The 20,040-nt window shown below is 44.1% G+C and overlaps 1 protein-coding gene across 2 annotated transcripts in view; it reads right to left on the reverse strand.

Moving 5' to 3' along the window:
- The window catches only part of Npepps (aminopeptidase puromycin sensitive), an 87,291-nt gene extending 76,498 nt beyond the window's left edge, over positions 1-10,793 (reverse strand). The window contains exon 1 of one of the 2 annotated variants that reach the window (XM_004859555.3): positions 10,370-10,793. In XM_004859555.3, coding sequence (XP_004859612.1) covers positions 10,370-10,633 — 264 coding nt within the window. In that variant the 5' untranslated portion in view covers positions 10,634-10,793. The remainder of the gene's footprint in view (positions 1-10,369) is intronic. The other variant, XM_087202252.1, reaches the window with a different exon arrangement.
- Positions 10,794-20,040: the final 9,247 nt, after the last annotated feature.

The following is a 20,040-nucleotide window of genomic DNA, read 5'->3' on the forward strand; positions in this document are numbered from 1 at the left end:
ATCCCCGGCCCTAAATGAGTACTTTTTTTTTTTTGGTACCAGGGATCAAACTCAGGACCTTGTGCTTGTGAGGCAGCCAGCAGAACCACTGAGCTAAATCCCTGGCCCTAAATGAGTACTTTTAATACTTCAAAACAATTCAGACTTTCCAAATTATAATATTTAAGAATTTGACATCATTTAAATATCTGGCCCAATGAGCTAAAGAAAAAGCACTTTTCCTCCCTAAACCTCGTTATACAACAATTTACAATTTTTTAATTTCAAAAATTGTGCAGGCATAGTGGTGCACACCTGTAGTCCCAGCACTCAGAAGGTTGAGGCAGGAAGATTGCTGAGAGTTCAAGACCTGTCTGGGTTTGAAACCAGAAGAAACCCAGAATAGGAAAGGCAATTCTGGGCAACAAAGGTGAGGCAGGGGGCATCACAATCCCTGACCTGAAATTATACTACAAAGCTACTGTGATAAAAACAGCCTGGTACAGGCAAAAAAAAAAAACAGACCTGAGGATCAATGGAACAGATTAGAAGATGCAGAAACAACTCCAGACACACTCAGCCACCTTATCTTTGACAAAGGACCCAAACACCTTCACTAGAAGAAATATAGCCTCTTAAATAAATGGTGCTGGAAAAACTGGCTTTCCACATGCCAAAGATTAAAACTAGACCCACATCTTTCACCATGCACTAACCTAAAATCAAAATGGATCAAAGATCTAAATATTAAAACAGAAACACTAAATCTGCTGGAAGAGAGAATAGGTAAAACGTTTGAGGACATAGGAATAGGCCAAGACTTCATGAACAAAACTCAGACCACATAGGAACTAGCACAAAGAATCAACAACTGGGACCTCATTTTATTAAAAAGCTTTTGCACAGCAAGAGAAACCACCAACAGAGCTAAGAGACAACCCACAGCACTGGAAAAATTTTTTACCAGATATTCATCAGACAAAGGACTACTATTTAGAATATATAAAGAACTCAAAGGCCAGGGATTTAGCTCAGTGGTTTTGCCGCCTGCTGCGCAAGCACAAGGACCCAAGTTTGATCCCTGGTGCCAAAAAAAAGAACTCAAAAAAATCAGACCTCTTAAAATTAAATCCAAAAATAGGCATCTGAAATGAATAGACACATCTCAGATGAAGAAGTACAAAACAGCAAATAATTATACACAAATGTTTAACATAACTGGTCATTCAAGAGATGCACACATTAAAACAACCCTGAGATTCCATCTCACTCCAGAAAGAATACCTGTTATCAAGAAATCAACCGATAACAAATGCTGGCAGGGCTGTGGGGAAAAAGGAACCCTTCTCCACTGTTGGTGGGAGTGTAGACTGGTGCAACCACTGTGGAAATCAGTATGGAGATTCCTCAAAAACCAAAACTAAGGGCCAGGGATTTAGCTCAGTGGTGCCAAGCCTGCCCTGCAAGCCCAAGGTTCTGAGTTCGATCCCTGGTACCAGAAAAAAAAAAAATTAAACTAGAGGTTCCATTTCTGACCCAGCTGTTTCCCTTCTTGGTCTCTTCCCAAAAGAATTTAAAGCATCATACCACACCAACATATATACACCCATGTTTACGGTGGCACAGTTGGTAATAGCTAAATCTTGGAACAGCCCAAATGCCCACCAAATGATGAATGGATAAAGATGTAAGGTTTTTTTTTGGGGGGGGGTATCAGGAATTGAACCCAGGACCCTGCACATGCCAGGCAGACACTGTGCCACTGAGCTACAAATCCAGCCCAGATGTGGTTTTTTAATACAGTGGAGTACGACTCTGCCATAAAGAAGGATGAACTTCAAACATTTATAGCTAAATTGATGGACCTTGAGACCATACTGTCAAGTGAAATAAATCGGACCCACATGTTTAAATACTGCATTGTTTCTCTGGTGTGAAAAACTGAAAGTGGAAATAAGGACTAAAATGGGGTAGTGGGAGGGGCAGGGGAAAGGAAAGAAGAAAAGGAAAAATGATGAGAAATGGAAAAAATGGAAATAAAGTCTGTAAATAGGGAAGGGTGGAGGGGGTGAAGGGAGGGCTAGGAATGGGGAAAAAAATAAGAACCAAGATGCATTATGTAAAGGTACAATTCCCAATGAGAAATGTAATTGTGCTGTATACCTAAAATGTACCAATAAAAGAATTTAACAAAAAAAAAATTAAAAAAAAAAAAAAAAAGAAAGAAGGACTAAAATGTATAATAAGACAGGCTAGGGATGTAACTCAGCAGCACAGTGCCTGCCTGGAAAGCGCGAGGTCCTGAGCTCAATCCCTGGTACCAAAAAAATAAAAAAATAAAATAAAATGTATAACAGATATTGGAAAATGGGAAGAAAATGTTCAAATGGAAAAGGGAACAAGGGAGGAGGTAGAAAGAAAAAAAAGAGAAGGGCCCAGGGTTTAGCTCAGTGGTTCCATTGCCTGCCTAGCACGAGCAAGGTCCTGAGTTTGAGCCCCAGTACCAAAAAAAACAAAAAGTGAGACAGAAAATAGAAGGAAAAAAATGGAAACAAAGTTTTGGTACACAGGGAGGGGAGGGGGCCAGAGGAAAGGGGGGATGGGAAAAGAGAGGCAGGAGGTATCGCATACACGTCCAAATTCTCTATGAAGAGTGTTATCATTACATATGCCTAAAATGTACCAATAAATACTTTGCTATAAAAATAAATAATAAATATGTAAGGATTCAAAGGAAAGAAAAAAAAAAAAGACAAGTCTGGGCTCATAGTGAGTTCAAGGTCAGCGTGAACTACATAACAAGACCTGTATCAAAAAACAAAAATAAAAAACTAAAAAAATTACTTTAAAAAGCTATACATGAGAGTAATCATTTAATAACACATACAGAGCTAAATTAAAATTACTTCATCTACCCAGGCGTGGTGGTGCACACTTGTAATGAGCACTCAGGAGGTTGAGGCAGGAGGATCGCTGCAAGTTCAAGGCCAACCTGGACCCTGTCTCAAAAAAAAGGGGGAGGGCCCAGGGTTTAGCTCAGTGGTTCCACCATCTGCCACGCAAGTGCATGGACCTGAGTTCGATCCCCAGTATCAAAAAAAAAAAAAAAGGCACCTGCATAACATTACATTTGCCAAATCATACTTAGCACACTACTACTGTACTGTAATCTTTTGGGGGGGGCCACTGGGGATGGAACTCAGGACTTTGCGCTTGTGAGGCAGGCAGCGGAACCACTAAGCTAAATCTCCAGCCCTACTGTAATCATTTTTGAGAGATTGTGTTTTAAATGTCTTTGTAATTTGAAAAGGTACAGTGTACAATATCCAATTACAAGTATATTTCAATTCCTACATTTAGGGGAAACCCATCTGTTTATACTAACAAATTAAGCTGCTTGTTACTTAATAGCTACATTTTTCCCCCCAGAATACTGCCAGTATTGGAAGAGTGGGAGGGAAGAGTCAAAAGAATAAAAATACTTAACTTAAAAATAGAATTGCACTTGAACTTTACTAATCAGTCAGTACATTGTCCCCCATAGTTGGGATGCATTGATTTAAAAAGCTAACCAAAAATGGAATAATCTATGGACATTACTAAGATACATACACAAAGACTCTGTACTTGTATCATACAATAGCATTCACCTAACAGTTTATAAAGTAATCAGAAGAGAAAATGTAAGAACTATGTGCATGATTATACAGCAGTCTGGGTATCAGCACATATGTACTACCAAGAAGGTAATTTAAAATATTCATATGGCCATAAGTGAATGTACTAACTACAATACAGCATTAACACTGGCCTTTTGATACTTTCCCAACAACACCACTGACCTGATGATGTAGTATGTTATCTCACATACTGACACTACCACGTTAATAAATATCATATGTTCATTCCACTATCCAAAAAAAAGGTGATAATTCAAGTGAATTCTAGCATTAAAATCTTCAGTTTCCAAGTTTAAAAAACAGTGAAGTGTTAAAGCTGACATATACATTATGCTGCTAACAAGCTCATTTTCAACTGTTCCCTTTGAGCTACTAAAGGATACTGTTACTGTATCCTTTATCTGTTTCAACCCCAGGGTTAAGTCTCTTTGTACTCCTATACAGACTGCACTTCAACTAAACCACACACTAAGTAATGGCTGTACTACAGAGCTGGCTGACCCTCCATAGTACAATTTGACAATGGAAGCTTCCTATGAGCAAGGAGGCAGTAATCTGAGACAATTTTTTCCTGAATGAGTCTTTACTGTAATCACTCAGGAACACATTTTACATTTCCTACAGTAAGACTCAAGAGGTTGAGGGTTTTTTTTCGGGGGGCGAGTACTGTCAAAGCATGAGAAAATACCCAGTATGACAAGTCCAATACCAATCAGTCTAAAGCCTGAATCACTTTGTCTAATAAGTGATTTCACTGTTAAAATTTTATAATTGTTGTCTTGATGGAACGGTACTATAATTTCTAAAGTCAATATGACGCAAATAATTAGGAAATTCAAATTAAGCCAAGTGGTTTCTGGGAGAAGTGTTTTTCTGGGTTTTTGTTGTTGTTTCTGGCAGCACTGGAGACTAAACCCAGGACCCTACACATCCTAGAAAAGCACTCTACCACTGAACTATATCCTTGATGCTTTTTTTTTTTGGTACTGGGGATCAAACTCGGGTCTTTGCACTTGCAGAGCAGGCGGCAGAACCACTGAGCTAAATACCTGGCCCTCCCTGATGCTTTTTATTTAGTTTTGGGACAGGGTCTCACTAAGTTGCCCAAACTGGCCTCAAACTTGGAATCCTCCTGCCCAGGCTCCTGAGTACTGGGGTTACAGGCATACGCTATATGTAAGAATATTATGCACCTGCCTTAAGACAGAGGTTACCTTTAGACATGGGGAACACATGGAATAGGTTTCAGTGGTACCTGTGATATTTTATTTTCTCCAAAACAATATGCACAGCAAATGAGGCAAAACATTCAGTCTGAGTGGTGAGTTACATTTCTGTATTTCTATTCTTCTTTTTTTTTTTGGTACCGGGGGTCGAACTCGGGTCCTTGCGCTTTCAAGGCAGGCAGCGGAACCACTGAGCTAAATCCCCAGCCTCTATTTCTAAAATATTTCGTTTTGGATTTTTTTTGGTACCGGGGATCGAACTCAGGTCCTTGAGCTTGTGCAGCAGGCAGCGAAACCACTGAGCTAAATCCCCGGCCCTCTAAAATATTTCTTGATTTAAAATAAAATTTGCGCCAGGCGTGGTGGCACATGCCTGTAATCCCAGCACTCAGGAGGCTGAGGCAGGAGGATTGTTGTCAGTTTGAGGCCAGCCTGTGATATACAGTGAGTTCAAGGCCAGCCTGAGCTATATACCAAGACCTTGTCTCAAAAAGACTAAATAAATAAATAGTAAAACCTGGAAAAGGTTACAAAATGATCAAATAAACCAAGAACCAAACATCAGTATGGTATTTGAAATAAAATCTGTAAAATCTGGAAAGTTAATCTCAGTTAACAAAACAGCTATCGAAAGGCTCAGTCCTTTGATATTGACTCACGTGCAGATTAGAATAAGATTTACTTTACAGTAAGAATAGGCTCATTTATGTACCAAAGTACAGAGAGGTTTCATAGATAATTTATTACTCAAGACCACATTTATGCAGGTTGTATTGAACAATATCAATTTCCAGAACCCGGAAGTTTAAAAAAAAGGGGGAGCCTGGATGCAAAGCCAGAATAGAAGGTACAAAGTCCCTATAATAAAGCTCATATGCTTTACTCAAAAGAGAATCCCTCCAACTTTCCCTCAGAAACTTATTTTTAAGCTCAAAGAAGCTTATTTCTCTGGTTACACAAACCTCTTAACGTCAAGATCAGTAAAACAGAAGAGGGAAGCAACTGCACAATCGCTGCCAAAAAGGCACAATACACAGCAAGAAATAATAACCTGAACTCAAAGAAAACAAAGCAACTGTAAAGAAGAGTCACCAAGTTAATGAATGGCAGTGCATAGATGGGCAGCCCTATGGCCCTAAATATCCGAACAGCACTCCAGGGGGCTACAGACGCTCTGAGTGCCATCAAGTACCAAAGAAGAAAAAGAAAAACCTTACATTATGAGAAATTATAAAGCCTAAAAAAGATATTTAGGAATACTTCTATCAGAAGTAGGAAATATTTTTAGTCTAAATGTATCCAAAGAGTAATCTTCAGTTTTCTGGAAAATTCCTTGCCAGATGATACTAGACAAAACTTGACATACAAAATACTTCCATATTTTTTTCTCATAGATAACATTTCAAAAAACTGAACAGGAAATCTAAACAGATTCAACTTCTTATCACCAATCTTCCAAATTTATCTTCCTTTTTTTGGCTTCTTTTTAATTTCTCTTCCCTGGGTGTGTGCACCCACTCAGGATTGAACCCAGGCCCTTTGCACCTGCTAAGCACCCCCTCTATAGCTAAGCCACACTTTCAGCCCCTCAAATTTAAGACCATTTAGTGATCTAGCACAATGCTAACAAGCTACTAATTTTATCATTTTTTAAAGAAATAAAAACTTGCCACAACAATTGCAGAGAAAATATGTGAAATTTGGACAGAAAATTTCATGACACAGGGTTGACAATAACATCTATTTAGATGCCAAGTTTTCAGCCCGCCAAACAAAACTATTATATCTGTAGTTATATATCTGTATAGATATATAGATATATACTCTCCTTTTAGTGCCAATTTAGTCATCTCCAACAGTACTATTTTGTTAGTGGAGGCCAGAGACTGACCAGTATATCCTGATTTCTGGCCTTGATGAAGTTAATTTCTCTGGCACAAATGAAATGTTTCTAGACAAAGTCCAATTATAGCAGGAACCATACTCTCATAACCAGAAATTGTAACCACATCCTTGTCAACTTATAATCCATTTTACTTAATTAGCTATAAAGGGAGAGGATCTGAATTCAAAATATCTAGCAGTCCACTGCTGCCCAGTGTACTGGGGCACACCTGTAACCTCGAGCCCAGCCTGGGTAACTCAGTCCCTTAGTGAAACCCTGTCTCAAAATTAAAACATAAAATGCTGTCTGCCTCCCAAGTGCAAGGCCCCGAGTTCAATCTCTGTACCAAAAAAATTAAAACATAAAAAAAGGAGCTGGTCCCTGGTACCAAAAAAAAAGGAGCTGGGCCAGGATGTAGCTCAGTGGTGCCGCGCCAGCCTCGAAAGCACAAGGACCCGCGTTCGATCCCCAGTACCAAAAAAAAAAAAAAAATCCACCAAGTTGGCTGCGCATGGTAGAATACACCTATAATCCCAGCCCTTGAGAGTCTGAGGCAGGATCACTACCAGTTCAAGGCCAGCCTGGGCTACATGTGAGACCCTGTCTCAAAATCCCAAGAAAAAAAACTACCAAGCTTCTAATATTTAACCTGTACAAATATTCTAGTCTTATCATAAGATTTTGCAACTAAAGCAATCAAGCAACTTACATACTTTGTGTAATCTGATTCTGTTAGGAAACTGACCTAAAATCATTTATAAAGCTAGGAGCTTTCCAGAAATAGGAATTTTGCCAATATTTCAAAATTTCCACAATAAGATACCACTTACTGACACAATTTAAACTTACTGCTTCAACTCATTCATTGCAAAAACACTAATATATGCTTTTAGTTATTTCTTACTAAGGTTAACTCCTCTTTTACTCTTCCAAAAATGTCAATAGGTACAATTAAAAAGTCCAGGGCCGGGCCAGGGATTTAGCTCAGTGGTTCCTCCGCCTGCTTCGAAAGCACAAGGTCCTGAGTTCGATCCCCAGTACCAAAAAAGAAAAAAGAAAAAAAAAAAAAAAAGTCCAGGGCTGGGGATTTAGCTCAGTGGTTCCGCCGCCTGTCTCGCAAGCCCAAGGACCTGAGTTCAAGACCCGGTACAAAAAAAAAGTCCAAGTGCCCTTTATAAAAACCTGTTAGAATTCAATACCATATACCCAGCAGGCTGTGGTGGTACACACCTGTGATCCCAGCACTCAGGAGGCTGAGGCAGGAGGATTACCTTTGAGTTTGAGACCAGCCTGAGCTACATAGTAAGACCCTGTCTAAAAAAACAAAAAAAGGGGGGCGGGGGAGAATTCACTATCATGTCACCTAGTCTGAAAAAAAAATTCTGCAAATTTTTCTTTGCCAATTCATGTTCCTAAAATAATCCATTTATTTCCTTTTATCAAATTTAAAAATCAGCCAGGCATGTTGGTGGACACCTATAATCTCAGCTACCTGCTGAAGCAGGATTGCTAATCTGAGGCACCCTGGGCAACACAGTGAGACCCCAGTTCAAAAAACCAAACAAACAGCAGGGCATGGTGGTGCATGCCTGTAATCTCAGTGCTTGGCCAGCTGAGGCAGGAGAATCACTAGGAAGGAGTTCAAGGCCAGTGTGGGCTTCATAGTGAGCTCAAGACCAGCCTGAACTATACAGTGAGACCCTGTTTAAAATAAAACAAAAGAAAGAGAAAAAACAAACAAACTACCAAGTCCCTGCTGCCAGCTGTGGTGTCCAACACAAGGAATCTCAGCACTGTGCCAGGTGAGGCAGAAAGATGGCCAGTTCAACGGACACTATAGCAACTTAGCAAGACCCGCCTCAGAATGAACAAATAAACTTAAAAAGGCCTGGGGATGTAGCTCAGCATGAAAGCCCTGGGTTCAATCTCAAGCACCATAATAAATAAGGAAGTCCCTGCTAGTATCTATCAAAATATTATCATGTGTTTCCTCAATGGTATAAATCAAGACTTTCACGTAGTTCTAATGTTTTTGGAAAAGTAGAAAGGGGTAAGAAGCAGGTCACTGCTTGTTCTATCCAACAGTCAAAAAAAACCCTCACTTCTTCAAATATAATTATTACAAAATTTTGTACTATTAATTTGTCCCTAAAATTTACTTTCTAAATATATACACTTCCTGAAACTATGAACCCATCATGCCAACAAATGGGCTAAGGAACAATTAACTTTTTAATGGTAGTCTTTTCTCATAACGCTAACTCATCAGCGGCCAGGTCCTTCTTCGGAAGGTTTGCCAAGTCACAAGACACTACTGTTTACAGTCCTTCCCATCTGCCCCTGCCAACCTATATCAAACACTCCAGTCACTTGGCTTAAGCCACAGTCGCCCAAATAACTCTGTCAAATCCTAATTTAGAGCCAAGATGCACTCATTCTGATTCATATTCTTAATGGAAAAATTTTAAATCACCCGATTTTCACAGGGATAAATTCTGCCTTTCGATGCAACGGATCCTAGAGCCCTCACACTTTCAACCCAGTGCCCCAAACCTAACTTAACAAATTCTGCACTTTTAGACACCTTTTGCATCTGAGTCTCATACCCTCTTGGCTTTCAAAGACAACTGCCAGCTCTGAATTCACTGGAGTACTAGTCTACATTTCTTTCATTTCCTTGCTACACACCCTGTTCTTTCAGGTTGAGGCCTACTGATTTTCCCCTCTGGCTGCAGTAGGAAAAAGAAATGAAACAAAATGTATCTGCCACCATTCTTTTTACAGATAGCTATCACACAGTTCCATTTTTCATCACAGACTTCATAGCACACATCATGTAACGTGGTATGTATCATAAATGTCTATTGTTCAGAACTTCTCTAGGCACCTATACTAATACTAGTCTCCAAAATCAAACAATACTCCGGATAATGGGGGGTGGGGGGGGTGGCGAGTATGATTCACCAAAAACTGCAAGAAGAGTAATGGAATATTTTCACCAGTGGCATGCTAAAACTAAGAGCTGCTTTCAGAAGGGCTACTGCTAAGCAACCATCCCTGTAGCAATAAATCCTCCAGCCTCAAAGGGTGCAAAGAGAGGAAGATAGGAAAGGCGAAGCGGGGTCCCCCCCCAGCTCCTCGGGAGGTTCCGAGAACAAAGTCACTGCTGCACTGTCACCCGAGGAAGGCGAAGGGGGAGGGGGCGGATCAGCGTGAAAACCCAGCCCCTGGGCTGGAGCAGGCGAGGAGAACTCGCCGAGGCTGACGACTGCCGTTCTAGTTCCACTCTACCCTCCTAGAAGCGCCCCTGCTCACTCCAGCTCGGGTCCCCATGGCTGCTCCTCCCCATCTGTCCCCGAGGGGCGCGGGGACACCCCCGGACCGCCAAAGAACTGAGTTAGGGCCTGGGACGGAGCGGGGACTCCGGGGACCCCCTCGGGCCGCCCCCGAGGCCGATCGAGCCGGGGTGGGGTGCGGGGGACTGCGCACAGGTGCGCTCCGGGCCGATCGCGGCCCGCGGCCCGCCCCGGCCCCGGCCCGGCCCCGGCCCCCCGCCCGCCGAGGCCTAACCGCCCGCCCCTCGCGGCCCGGCGCCCTACCTGGGCGGCGGCCTCCAGCTTGCCCTCGAAGGTGAAGTCCAGCAGGTCAGGCTTGAGGCAGAGGCTGTAGTTGACGGGGGACACGTCGGCGGGCAGCCGCTCGAAGGGCCTCTTCTCCGGCATCGCGGCGCGGCCCGAGCTGTGGAGGCGGCGGCCGTGCGAGGAGAGGCTGAGCAGGAGCGGGCGGCGGGGAGGCGTCGGCGGAGGGCCGAGGGCGCGCAGGCGGCGAGCGAGGGCGACGGCGGGGGTGACGGCCAGCCACATCCACGGCGCGGGCGAGCGCCTGACGAGAGCCCCGGGCGCGGGCGGAGAGACCCGCGCGAGCGAACAGACGAGCGGGCTGCGGGCGGGCGACGGGGAAGGGGGCGGAGGGGAGCGGGCGGAGGCCGCCGGGAAGGCGGGGCGGCGGGGAGGGAGGCGGTGGCTGCGTGCTCGGGCCCGAGGACGGGCGCGCGCCCCCGCGGAACTGAGCGCGCAGGGCAGGGGGCGGGGCGGCGAGGGCGCGGCCGGCGCGGGAGGCTGCACCTGTCTGCGGCGCGCTGAGCGCCGGCGGGTCGCAGAGGACCCTGCGGCCGAAGACCCGTGGGGGCCGCCGTGCAGCGCACACCCCGAGCTGCTTCCGCCTCGTCGTCCTTTCATCCGGGTCCTGCTTCTTATTTTTTTCTTTTAAATTCTAGGGATGTTTTGAAAAATAGTAAAAACCCGAAAAACCTTTTAATGATCCAGGTTACGTCAACCAATGAGATTTGGGCCTTTGAAAGAGTGATTTCAAAAATTAGAAATATTTTTATTTTCATGATTGAATATTTATAGCTAGGCGTGGTGGCGCATGCCTGTAATCCCAGCACTCAGGAGGCTGAGGCAGGAGGAGCGCTACAAGTTCAAGGGCAGCCTGGGCTACATACTGAGTTCAAGACTAGCTTGGACTACATAGTGAGACCGTATCAAAAAACAAAAATGGGGCCGGGGATTTAGTTCAGTGGTTCCAGCGCCTGCCTCACAAGTGCAAGGTCCGGAGTTCGATCCCCGGTACCAAAACAACAACAACAAAACAACAACAACAAAAAATAAACAGAAACCCTCGTGATCTAATGTTTAAAATAAAGTCAGTCAAGTGGGGTGACAGGGCCTATACTTCCAGCACTCTAGGAGACTGAGGCAGGAGGATAGCAAGTAGGAGCCAACCAGGGCAATTTAGCAAGATCCTCTCTCAAAAAATTAAAAAGCCTAGGTATGTAGCTCAATACAAAGGCCCTGGGTTCATTCCCCAATACCGAAAATAAATTGTTTTTTCACCTTTACCCCAGTGTTTGTTTGATTTGATTTGTTTTCTTTTGATGAGACTTAAGGGGCTTGCTATGCAGCCCAAACTAACCTCGAACTGGTGGCAATCCTTCTGCCTCAGCCTCCCGAGTGCTGGGATTACAGGCCTTTGCCACTAGGCCCCGATACTGTTAGCTATTCCGGTTGCCCTTGCTCCTGGTATTGCCGGAAAGACCTCCTCATCGTTTCCAGCAGCCCCAAGTCCCTCCCTTCCCATAAACTCATCTTTGCCGTGAAGTCCTCATTGCCAGCTCCACCTAGCTCTACCTGCTTTCCCATCTGCTGAGAGTATTGGTTTTTGCTGACTTTCTTGTTCTTTTGTTTTGTAATTACAACATACGTACGTGATAGACAAGATGTACTTTCTTTCTTGTTTATTTTGTTGTTTTGCAGAGCTAGGGATTGAACCCACTGAATTACATCCCCATTTTTCAAGAGCTTGGTTTCTAATTCTTTTCCTACTCTCAATATTGGATCCCAAACAGTGTACACCTCAATTATTATGGAGCCCACTAATCAATGATCAAGAGAATACTTATCCAGTCTGTAACCTTCCCTTATGAACAAGATGTGTATCCTGCTGAGAAACCATGTGAACTTTAAGCTCAACTTTCTTTTGTAAAATTACAGGTAAGATTAAAAACAGCACCGGGCCATGGACTTCGTGTCAGCAGTGATTGTGACCCTGCCAAGGGAAAGGGGAAGGACGTGACTTGGCCCCATCCCTGGGTCTCCTGAATCCTGACCTACTTACTACCTACAACATGGGATAGAGGGCGTGGAAGGTAGCGTATATTTCTCCAAATATGACTGCTCTATACAGGCACACACCTGTCATCCAAGCACTGGGGGAGGCTGAGGCAGGAGGATTGCCAGTTGGAGCCCAGCCTGGGCAATTTAGCAACTTAATGAGACCCTGTCTCCCCCTCAAAAAAAAAACTTTTTTTGAGACAGGGTCTCACTATGTAGTTCAGTTCAGGCTGGCCTTGTACTCACTGTGTAGTCCAGGCTGGCCTCAAACTCATGGCAATCCTCCTGCCTCAGCCTCCTGAGTGCTGGGATGACAGGTGTGTACCAGAGCACAAAATTTTTTTAATTTTTAAAAAAGGTTTGAGGGGCCAGGGATTTAGCTCAGTGGTTTCTCCGCCTGCTACGCAAGCACAAGGACCCAAGTTCGATCCCTGGTACCAAAAAAAAAAGGTTTGAGGATGGGGGTAGGAATTTAGCTCAGTGGCAGCCATGGTCCTGAGTTCGATCCCCAGTACTGCAAAAAATAAAAAAGGATTGAGGATGAAACTCAGTTTGAAGGCCTGGGATTCAAACCCTGATGCAGGGAAGGGGGACTTTTTAAAGAAATTCTTAACCTCCAAGTGAAATAACTTTTCTTTGGGATAAGGACACATTGTACACATTTCTGCTTCACAGATTGGTAAACTGAGGCAGGGAATTCTTTTGAACCAAAACATTTATTGGTACTTTTGTTTTGGTACCAGGGATCGAACTCAGGACCTTCTGTTTGCAAGGCAGGCGGCGGCACCACTGAGCTAAATCCCCGGCCCCTGGTACATTTTAGATATACATAATGTAACATTCATCATAAGGAATTTGTACCTGTGTATGATATATCTTGCTGCTTCTTTTTTTGCGTTCCCTTCCCCTCCCTTCAACCACTGTTCCCCTCCTTATTTAGAAAAGCTTTGTTTCTATTTTTTTCCTTCTATTCCCTTTTTTTCTTGTCCTTTCTTTCCTACACCCCCCCCACACACCTTTCAAGGTAGGGAATTTAAACTTATCCTAAGTCATGAAATCACTGATGATATTGAACTATTTCCTTGTGTCTTCAGAACCCTGGGATCACAGGTGTGTACCACCAAGCCCCACTAAGTCTACCATTTTCTTAACATCAGAATGGACTTCATAGCTGGAATAGTAAAGGGTTAAAGGATATATGGAGAAAATGTAAGCCATTAGAAGAGGCCTTTAGTTGGGCATGGTGGCACACACCTGGAATCCTAGCACTAGGGAGGCTGAGGCAGGAGGATTGCAGTGAGTTCAAGGCCAGCCTGGGCTACATAATGAGACCTTGTGTCAAAAAACCAAAACAAATGAAAAGGTTTTTCAAACCAAAGAGAACTCCTAAAGGGGTTGGATTAGGGAACCAGAATATTCAGGCTGCAGCGGGCAGGGGGGGAACTACCAGGCTGCGAACACTGAAATGGGGAGAAATTCCAGAGTGGGAGACCATTATAAAATCCACCATGTCAGCTCCAAACAAAGCATCACTGTTCCTGACTTAGAATCGATGGCCTTACCTTCAATGTCACTTTCAAGGGTGGAAATTATAACTAATTCCACCAATACTAGTCCAACCTGTGGGATATGATGAAGGAGTTTCCAAAGCTAGAGACACAAAAAAATTGGAGCGCGATCTGTAGGAAACCGATACCATAAGATCCTAGTCCTAACTCTGTTCTGTAATTTCCAATGACTGTTGGAATGGCAGTTGGAAATGTGAGGAGTGGACAGGACATTGCCCATCCATCCATCTCGTGTTCTTCCCAAAAGCCAAGTAGGTTCATCCCACATGCTATTTATGTATTTATTTATTTAAAGACAGGGCCTCGCTAAGTACCCCAGGCTGGCTGGCGATCCTCCTGCCTCAGCCTCCCAAGTTCTGGGATTACAGGTCCCACCTGCTTTAAAAAGCATCCTGTACAGATGGACAACTGCATATAATATGGCAACAGGTGAATAGAAATCAAATGCAATACGATATTGTATGCACCCACCTGTGGCCAAAGATAGGTCCTCTTACATGGTTCAAAAGATTTCTGTCTCTCTTGGAACCTTTCCATCAGGAAGTTGAAAAGTCATGCATTTCCAGCTGTCTGTCTTTTTTCCTAGCCCCTCCGTCCTTTGTTTTATTCATTTCTTCCTTTCCTTCTTTCTGCATCTCTGCTTCCCCTCTTACAAGCTCTACTGCAGCTTCATTTACGACCCTACATGACCGGAGCCCCTTTGCTGCTGATCCCTCGGCTGTGTCTCTTGAAAGCTTAAACCCCCAGGCTCTGAAAAGTTCAAGTCAGGGCTTGCAGCCCACAGCCTGACACTTGGGGCTCTGGCATGCAGCATCTTTAAGGGTACAGTGTTCCAGAGCTGCTCTCTAGCCTCCACTTTCCATCCTGTGAATTGGCTTCTCACCCAGAGAGAGAATCACTGTGGACTCCAACTGAACCAGACCAGTGGAATAGCCAGGAGGATTAGAAGTCTCAGCAGCTTAGCAATGGACAGCAAGAGGGCCTCAGTTTCTCCACCCTCAGCTTGAATTCTGTTTGCTTCTTAAATCCCTGCCCTGCTTGTGAATGTTTGCAATGACACCAGACTTCGTCCTCGCTCAAGAATGAAGCCCATGGCCAGGAAGACACAAGGCTCGAGCTCTCTCCAGCCCTGGTACAGGTAGAGTGAAGAGGAGACCTGCGACGACGCCGGCGCCTGCCAGGCTGGTAGGGTTTCATCTCACAGGGTGTGATTTTAGGACAGCCATTTGCCTTGGAGTCTTGGCCACGTAAATAACAAGATGAGAATCTTCTGCTGCCGGCCTTCCTACAAAGTTTGTGTAGAAGTCAAAATTAAAACACACTTGGCCGGGCGTGGTGGTGCACACCTGTGATCCCAGCACTTGAGAAGTTGAGGCAGAAGAATCACCACAAGTTCAAGGCCATCCTGGGCTACATAGTGAGTTGGAGGCCAGCCTGGAGTACAAAGCAAGACCCTGTCTCAAAAAAAAAAAAAAAGATTAATACACACTTTAAAAATGTAGAAGGAGCTAGAAATTGGCTTGTGATCTGTTTATTCATGGGATTCAAATGAATCCCATGTAAACAAATAATGTCCCCAGTAAACAAATAATGCTAGAACCAGACGTGGTGGCGCATGCTTGTAATCTCAGCACTTGGGAGGCTGAGGCACACAGATCTCAGGTTTGAGGCCAGCCTGGGCTACAGAGTGAGTTCAGGGCCACCCTGTACTACAAAGCGAGACCCTGCCTCAAAAAACCAAAAAAAAAAAAAAAATACCCACAAATAATGCTAGAGTTGAAGAGAGACAGTAAAGTAAGCATCGAGGATGCCTTCATTTTCAGATACTGTTATGCTTTCCTCAGTAAACAGTCTTGACCCGAAAGCTAGCTTTGGAAATTTACAGTCTCCCCCCCACCCCACCATAAAATATGGACAGTCACACTTCTATATTATGAGTTGACTCAGAGAAGTCAAAGAAACAAAGAGCAATGTTCAAAGGGCTCATTTTCTTTAGCCTTCAGAAGCCTGCACCAGCAGGTTTCTGGATGTGGTCTATTTTAGTTCAAAGTGCGATCGCGGTGTTTAAAATATATATTCACCGAGAAGGAAGTATCGCACAGATACCCCAGGGACCTGGCATCAGGAGTTACGACAGGTCAGAAAAACCATCCAAGAGAGATTTACATTCTTCTTGCCCCAAACCCATGTTAGCTAAGAGGCAGCATGGAAATTCTGAACCTCGGCTGTGTCCTGTCCCCATGTATCCAGGACCAAGTAACACCAAAATGTGTCGTCGTTGTTTAGCCCTGTGTACTGCCATGAGAGTAATCCATTACCCAGTCACTCTCAATCCTAGGGCACGTCGGTGCATGTAGGGAAGGTGGCAGGGTTGAAGCAAGGAGCACAGCAGCAGAGAGAAAAAGGAGCAGCTACTTCACAGGAAGCCGTACTGCTGCAGGGACAGGTGGATCACTCGCTGTAAACCCCACCCTCTTTCATTTTTTCCGAGAATTAGAATAGCGTAGTTCTCTCCAGGCTGGGTGCAGATTTAAATTTTACAAGTTGCAGTCCTGCAAGCAGGTACTTTTTACCATTCTCCTAAACAAGGGACTCAAATGATAAAATCTTCAAGGCTTTTGTTTTCTATAATTTTTCTTCTCCTCCATGATAAAGGGACACAGAAACCCAACATGTTATGTTACGAGATACATGATTCAAAAGTTACCTCTTAAGGCTAGCCCAAAGAAAGTTGAATTAAGATCCTTTTTCCTCTTTCTTCATTATTTCAATGGGTGCTTCAAATAAAAGGAAAGAGGTAGCTGGGTATAGTGGAGCACACCTGTAGTCCCAGCACTTGGGAGGCTGAGGCAGGAGGATCGCTGTGAGTTCCAGGCCAGTCTGGGCTACATGCTGAGTTCAAGGCCAACCTGGAAAACATAGTGAGACCCGTCTCAAAAAAATGAATAAAGGGCCGGGGATTTAGCTCAGTGGTTCCGGCGCCTGACTCTCAAGTGCACAAGGTCCCAAGTTTGATCCCCGGTACCAAAAAAAACCCAAAAATGAATAAAAATAAAAGAGAGGAAAGTGACCCGGGACAGAGGTAGATGCAGCAGTTTGCCCAAGCTTGAAGGAAAAGCAAAGACGAAAGCCACAGTGAAGAGGATCCCTGACCCCCAGGCTGTCTCCTTTCCAAATGTCCTTGTGGTCCAAGGTAATGGGAGACAAGTGTTGAAATGTTGGGGGGACTCCCAGACCCTAGATTTTACAGGACAATCCTGGCTACAAACACTCTAAAATTTTTTTTTTGAGACAGAGTCTCCCTGTGTAGCACAGCCTGGCCTTGAACTCACAGCGATCCTCTTGCCTCAGCCTCCCAAGTGTTGGGTTCCAAGCATGAGCCACTACGCCATCCAATAGTCTCCACTGTTGTCAGACACCATGTAAATGACTTAGGAATTTCAATGCTCTGGCATTTGAGTTTAAAGAAAGTGAAAGAAGGATTCTATGCCCAAGAGTCAAAGCAAAGAGGGCACATGATAGCTGGTGTAACAGGAAGGAAACAAAAGACCTGATTGTGATGGTAACAAGGCGTTGGCTCGGATGAGGGTGACAGAACCCCAAGCTGGGGACCATCAGCTGATGCCGAGAAGAATGCTCGAGTGCAGCAGACACAGACAAATTGCTCTGGGGAACTGTGCCCTGGCCCCATGGCCCAAGCTTCCGCCTGACCACGGGCATGAACTGGCAAGTCCTACACACTCAGATGATGTGGTGATCCTTGGTGAGAGGGGTGGGGGATGACTTCATTACAACCAAAAACATTGTTTTGTGATCCCAGAACTTGGAAGGCTGAGGCAGGAGGATCGCATTGAGTTTGAAGTTACCCTGGGCTACATAGTAAGTAGTAAGCTCAAGGCCAGCCTGAACTGCATAGCCAGACCTTGTCTCAAAAAAACAAAAACAAAACAAAACAAAACAAAAACAACAACTATGTATGTTGCTATGTATTCTAGGCTGGCCTTGAACTCACAGTGATCCTACTGCCTCAGCCTTCCCAGTGCTGAGGTTATAGATGTGCACCACTGCACCTGGCTCAACAAAATATTTTTATTCATCATCTTTGAAGTCCTCAATATGCTTTGCAGAATCAAGTCTGCTCATTCTTCACTAGGATAGCAAACCCAGCAAGAGACGCAAGTTCTCTAGGTTTGTGAATCCATATGGTTAACCCCGGCCTCTTAGCTCCAATATGAACAAGCCCAAACCCCACCAATCCAAAGGAAGTGTCTTCTTTATTCAGTACAGTTAACCTTCATCGCTAGGAATAATGGGAAATATATTTAAATGCTTTTCGCACCGTAGAAGCGACAGAGTGGAGATCCATGGAGCAGAAGGCCCTTTGACCATGATCATCACTAACCCCATAATTGCAGGCAGCAACACAAAGGGCACGTTCTCCCCACCAGGGAATGGGTGTGTCTGATATAATACAGGATGCCCAGTTGAATTTGAATTTCAGATAAACAATGAATGGCTTTGTAGAGTAAACATGTTTCAAATGTTTCATAGGCTATGCTTATACTAAAAATATAGAATAGTAAGGGGCACACTTCTACTAAAAACTATTCACCAGGGCTGGGGATTTAGCTCAGTGGTTCTGCCGCCTTCCTTGCAAGCGCAACGATCCAAGTTCAATCCCCCATACCAAAAAAACAATAAAAACTATTCACTGTGCCAGGCATAGTGGCACATGCCTGTAATCTCAGCGCTCTGGGAGGATGAAGCAGGAGGATGGCAGATTCAAGTCCAGCCTGAGAAATTTAGAGACTTAGCGAGACCCTGTCTCAAAAACTGCAGGGGAAGAGTGGGAAAAGGCCTGGGTTCAATCCCCAGTACTGAAAAAAGAAAAAGCTATTCAAACTGGATGTGGTGGAGCACGCCTGTAATCCCAGCACTTGAGAAGATGTCCAGTTCCAGGCCATCCTGGGCTACAGACTGAGGCCCTGTCTCAGAAACAAAAACAGTAAGAAAACCAACCAAAACAAAACTAACTCCTTGTTTATCAGAAACCCAAACTTAGGGCTGGGGATTTAACTTGGTGGCACCATGCCTGCCTCGCAAGCACAAGGTCCTGAGTTCCATCACTGTTGCCAAAAAAAAGAAGAAATCCAAATTTAACTGGGCATCGTGTATTTTTACGTCCTAAATCTGCACCTCTGCTTTCGGATTTCGAAGCATGCACCAATGGCTTTTGAATTGTTTGACTTTAGAAAAGGGAATAGCTTTGTGCGTTTGCAAAAATCTTTTTCTCCCTGGCAAGCCCTAGGTTCTGAGTTCAATTCCCAGTACCAAACAAAAAAACCTTTTTCTTGAGAATCAACTGGAATTCTGTCTTGTTTAATTTTTCACACTGTGAATCCCCTAAGAGGATTTTCTTACAGGTCCCCACGGTGTGGCCTTGTGGGAAACAGCCCAGGTTCCCATCAGTGGGCCCCTCCGGGAGATCAGCTGTCACTTGAGATGCTTCAAATACTTTAAATACTCTTTCTGAGATTGCCCAAGTTCAGAAAAGGGTGGCAATTGTGCCACTTTTATGAGGGAAATTACTTTGAGAGGGTTCTTGGAGAGAAAGGGTCCAGTGAGGGCCAAAGACTGATAGCCCTCACTCACAGGGAAGTCAATGAAGGCGCTTTCTCTCTCTCTCCTGCTGCTGTTGCTATCTTAATGTCCTTATAGCACTGCTGCTTACCTGTAAATGATGCAGATACACATGCTAGACCCGATTCTGCCCGCCTCTAAATATCAAAGCTTCAACCTTTGAATGAGGAATGGGCGAAACCGCTGTGAACAATGAATATTAATAGGTTTTTAATCAAGCAGTATCCAACAGAATCACACATTTTACCATAACTCAGAGGAATGAAGTCTTTTTCATTATCATTAATAATTTGGTTCTTCATAAAAATCATCTCCTCTTAACTTGTTCATTAAACATTTATGGAACGTCTACCACATGCCAATTGTTTTGTGTGTGTGTGTGTGTGTGTG

Source organism: Heterocephalus glaber, unplaced genomic scaffold, assembly GCF_053883595.1.
Source record: "Heterocephalus glaber isolate CG9 unplaced genomic scaffold, H.glaber_assembly_v1.0 deba00001773, whole genome shotgun sequence".
Lineage (NCBI taxonomy): Eukaryota > Metazoa > Chordata > Mammalia > Rodentia > Bathyergidae > Heterocephalus > Heterocephalus glaber.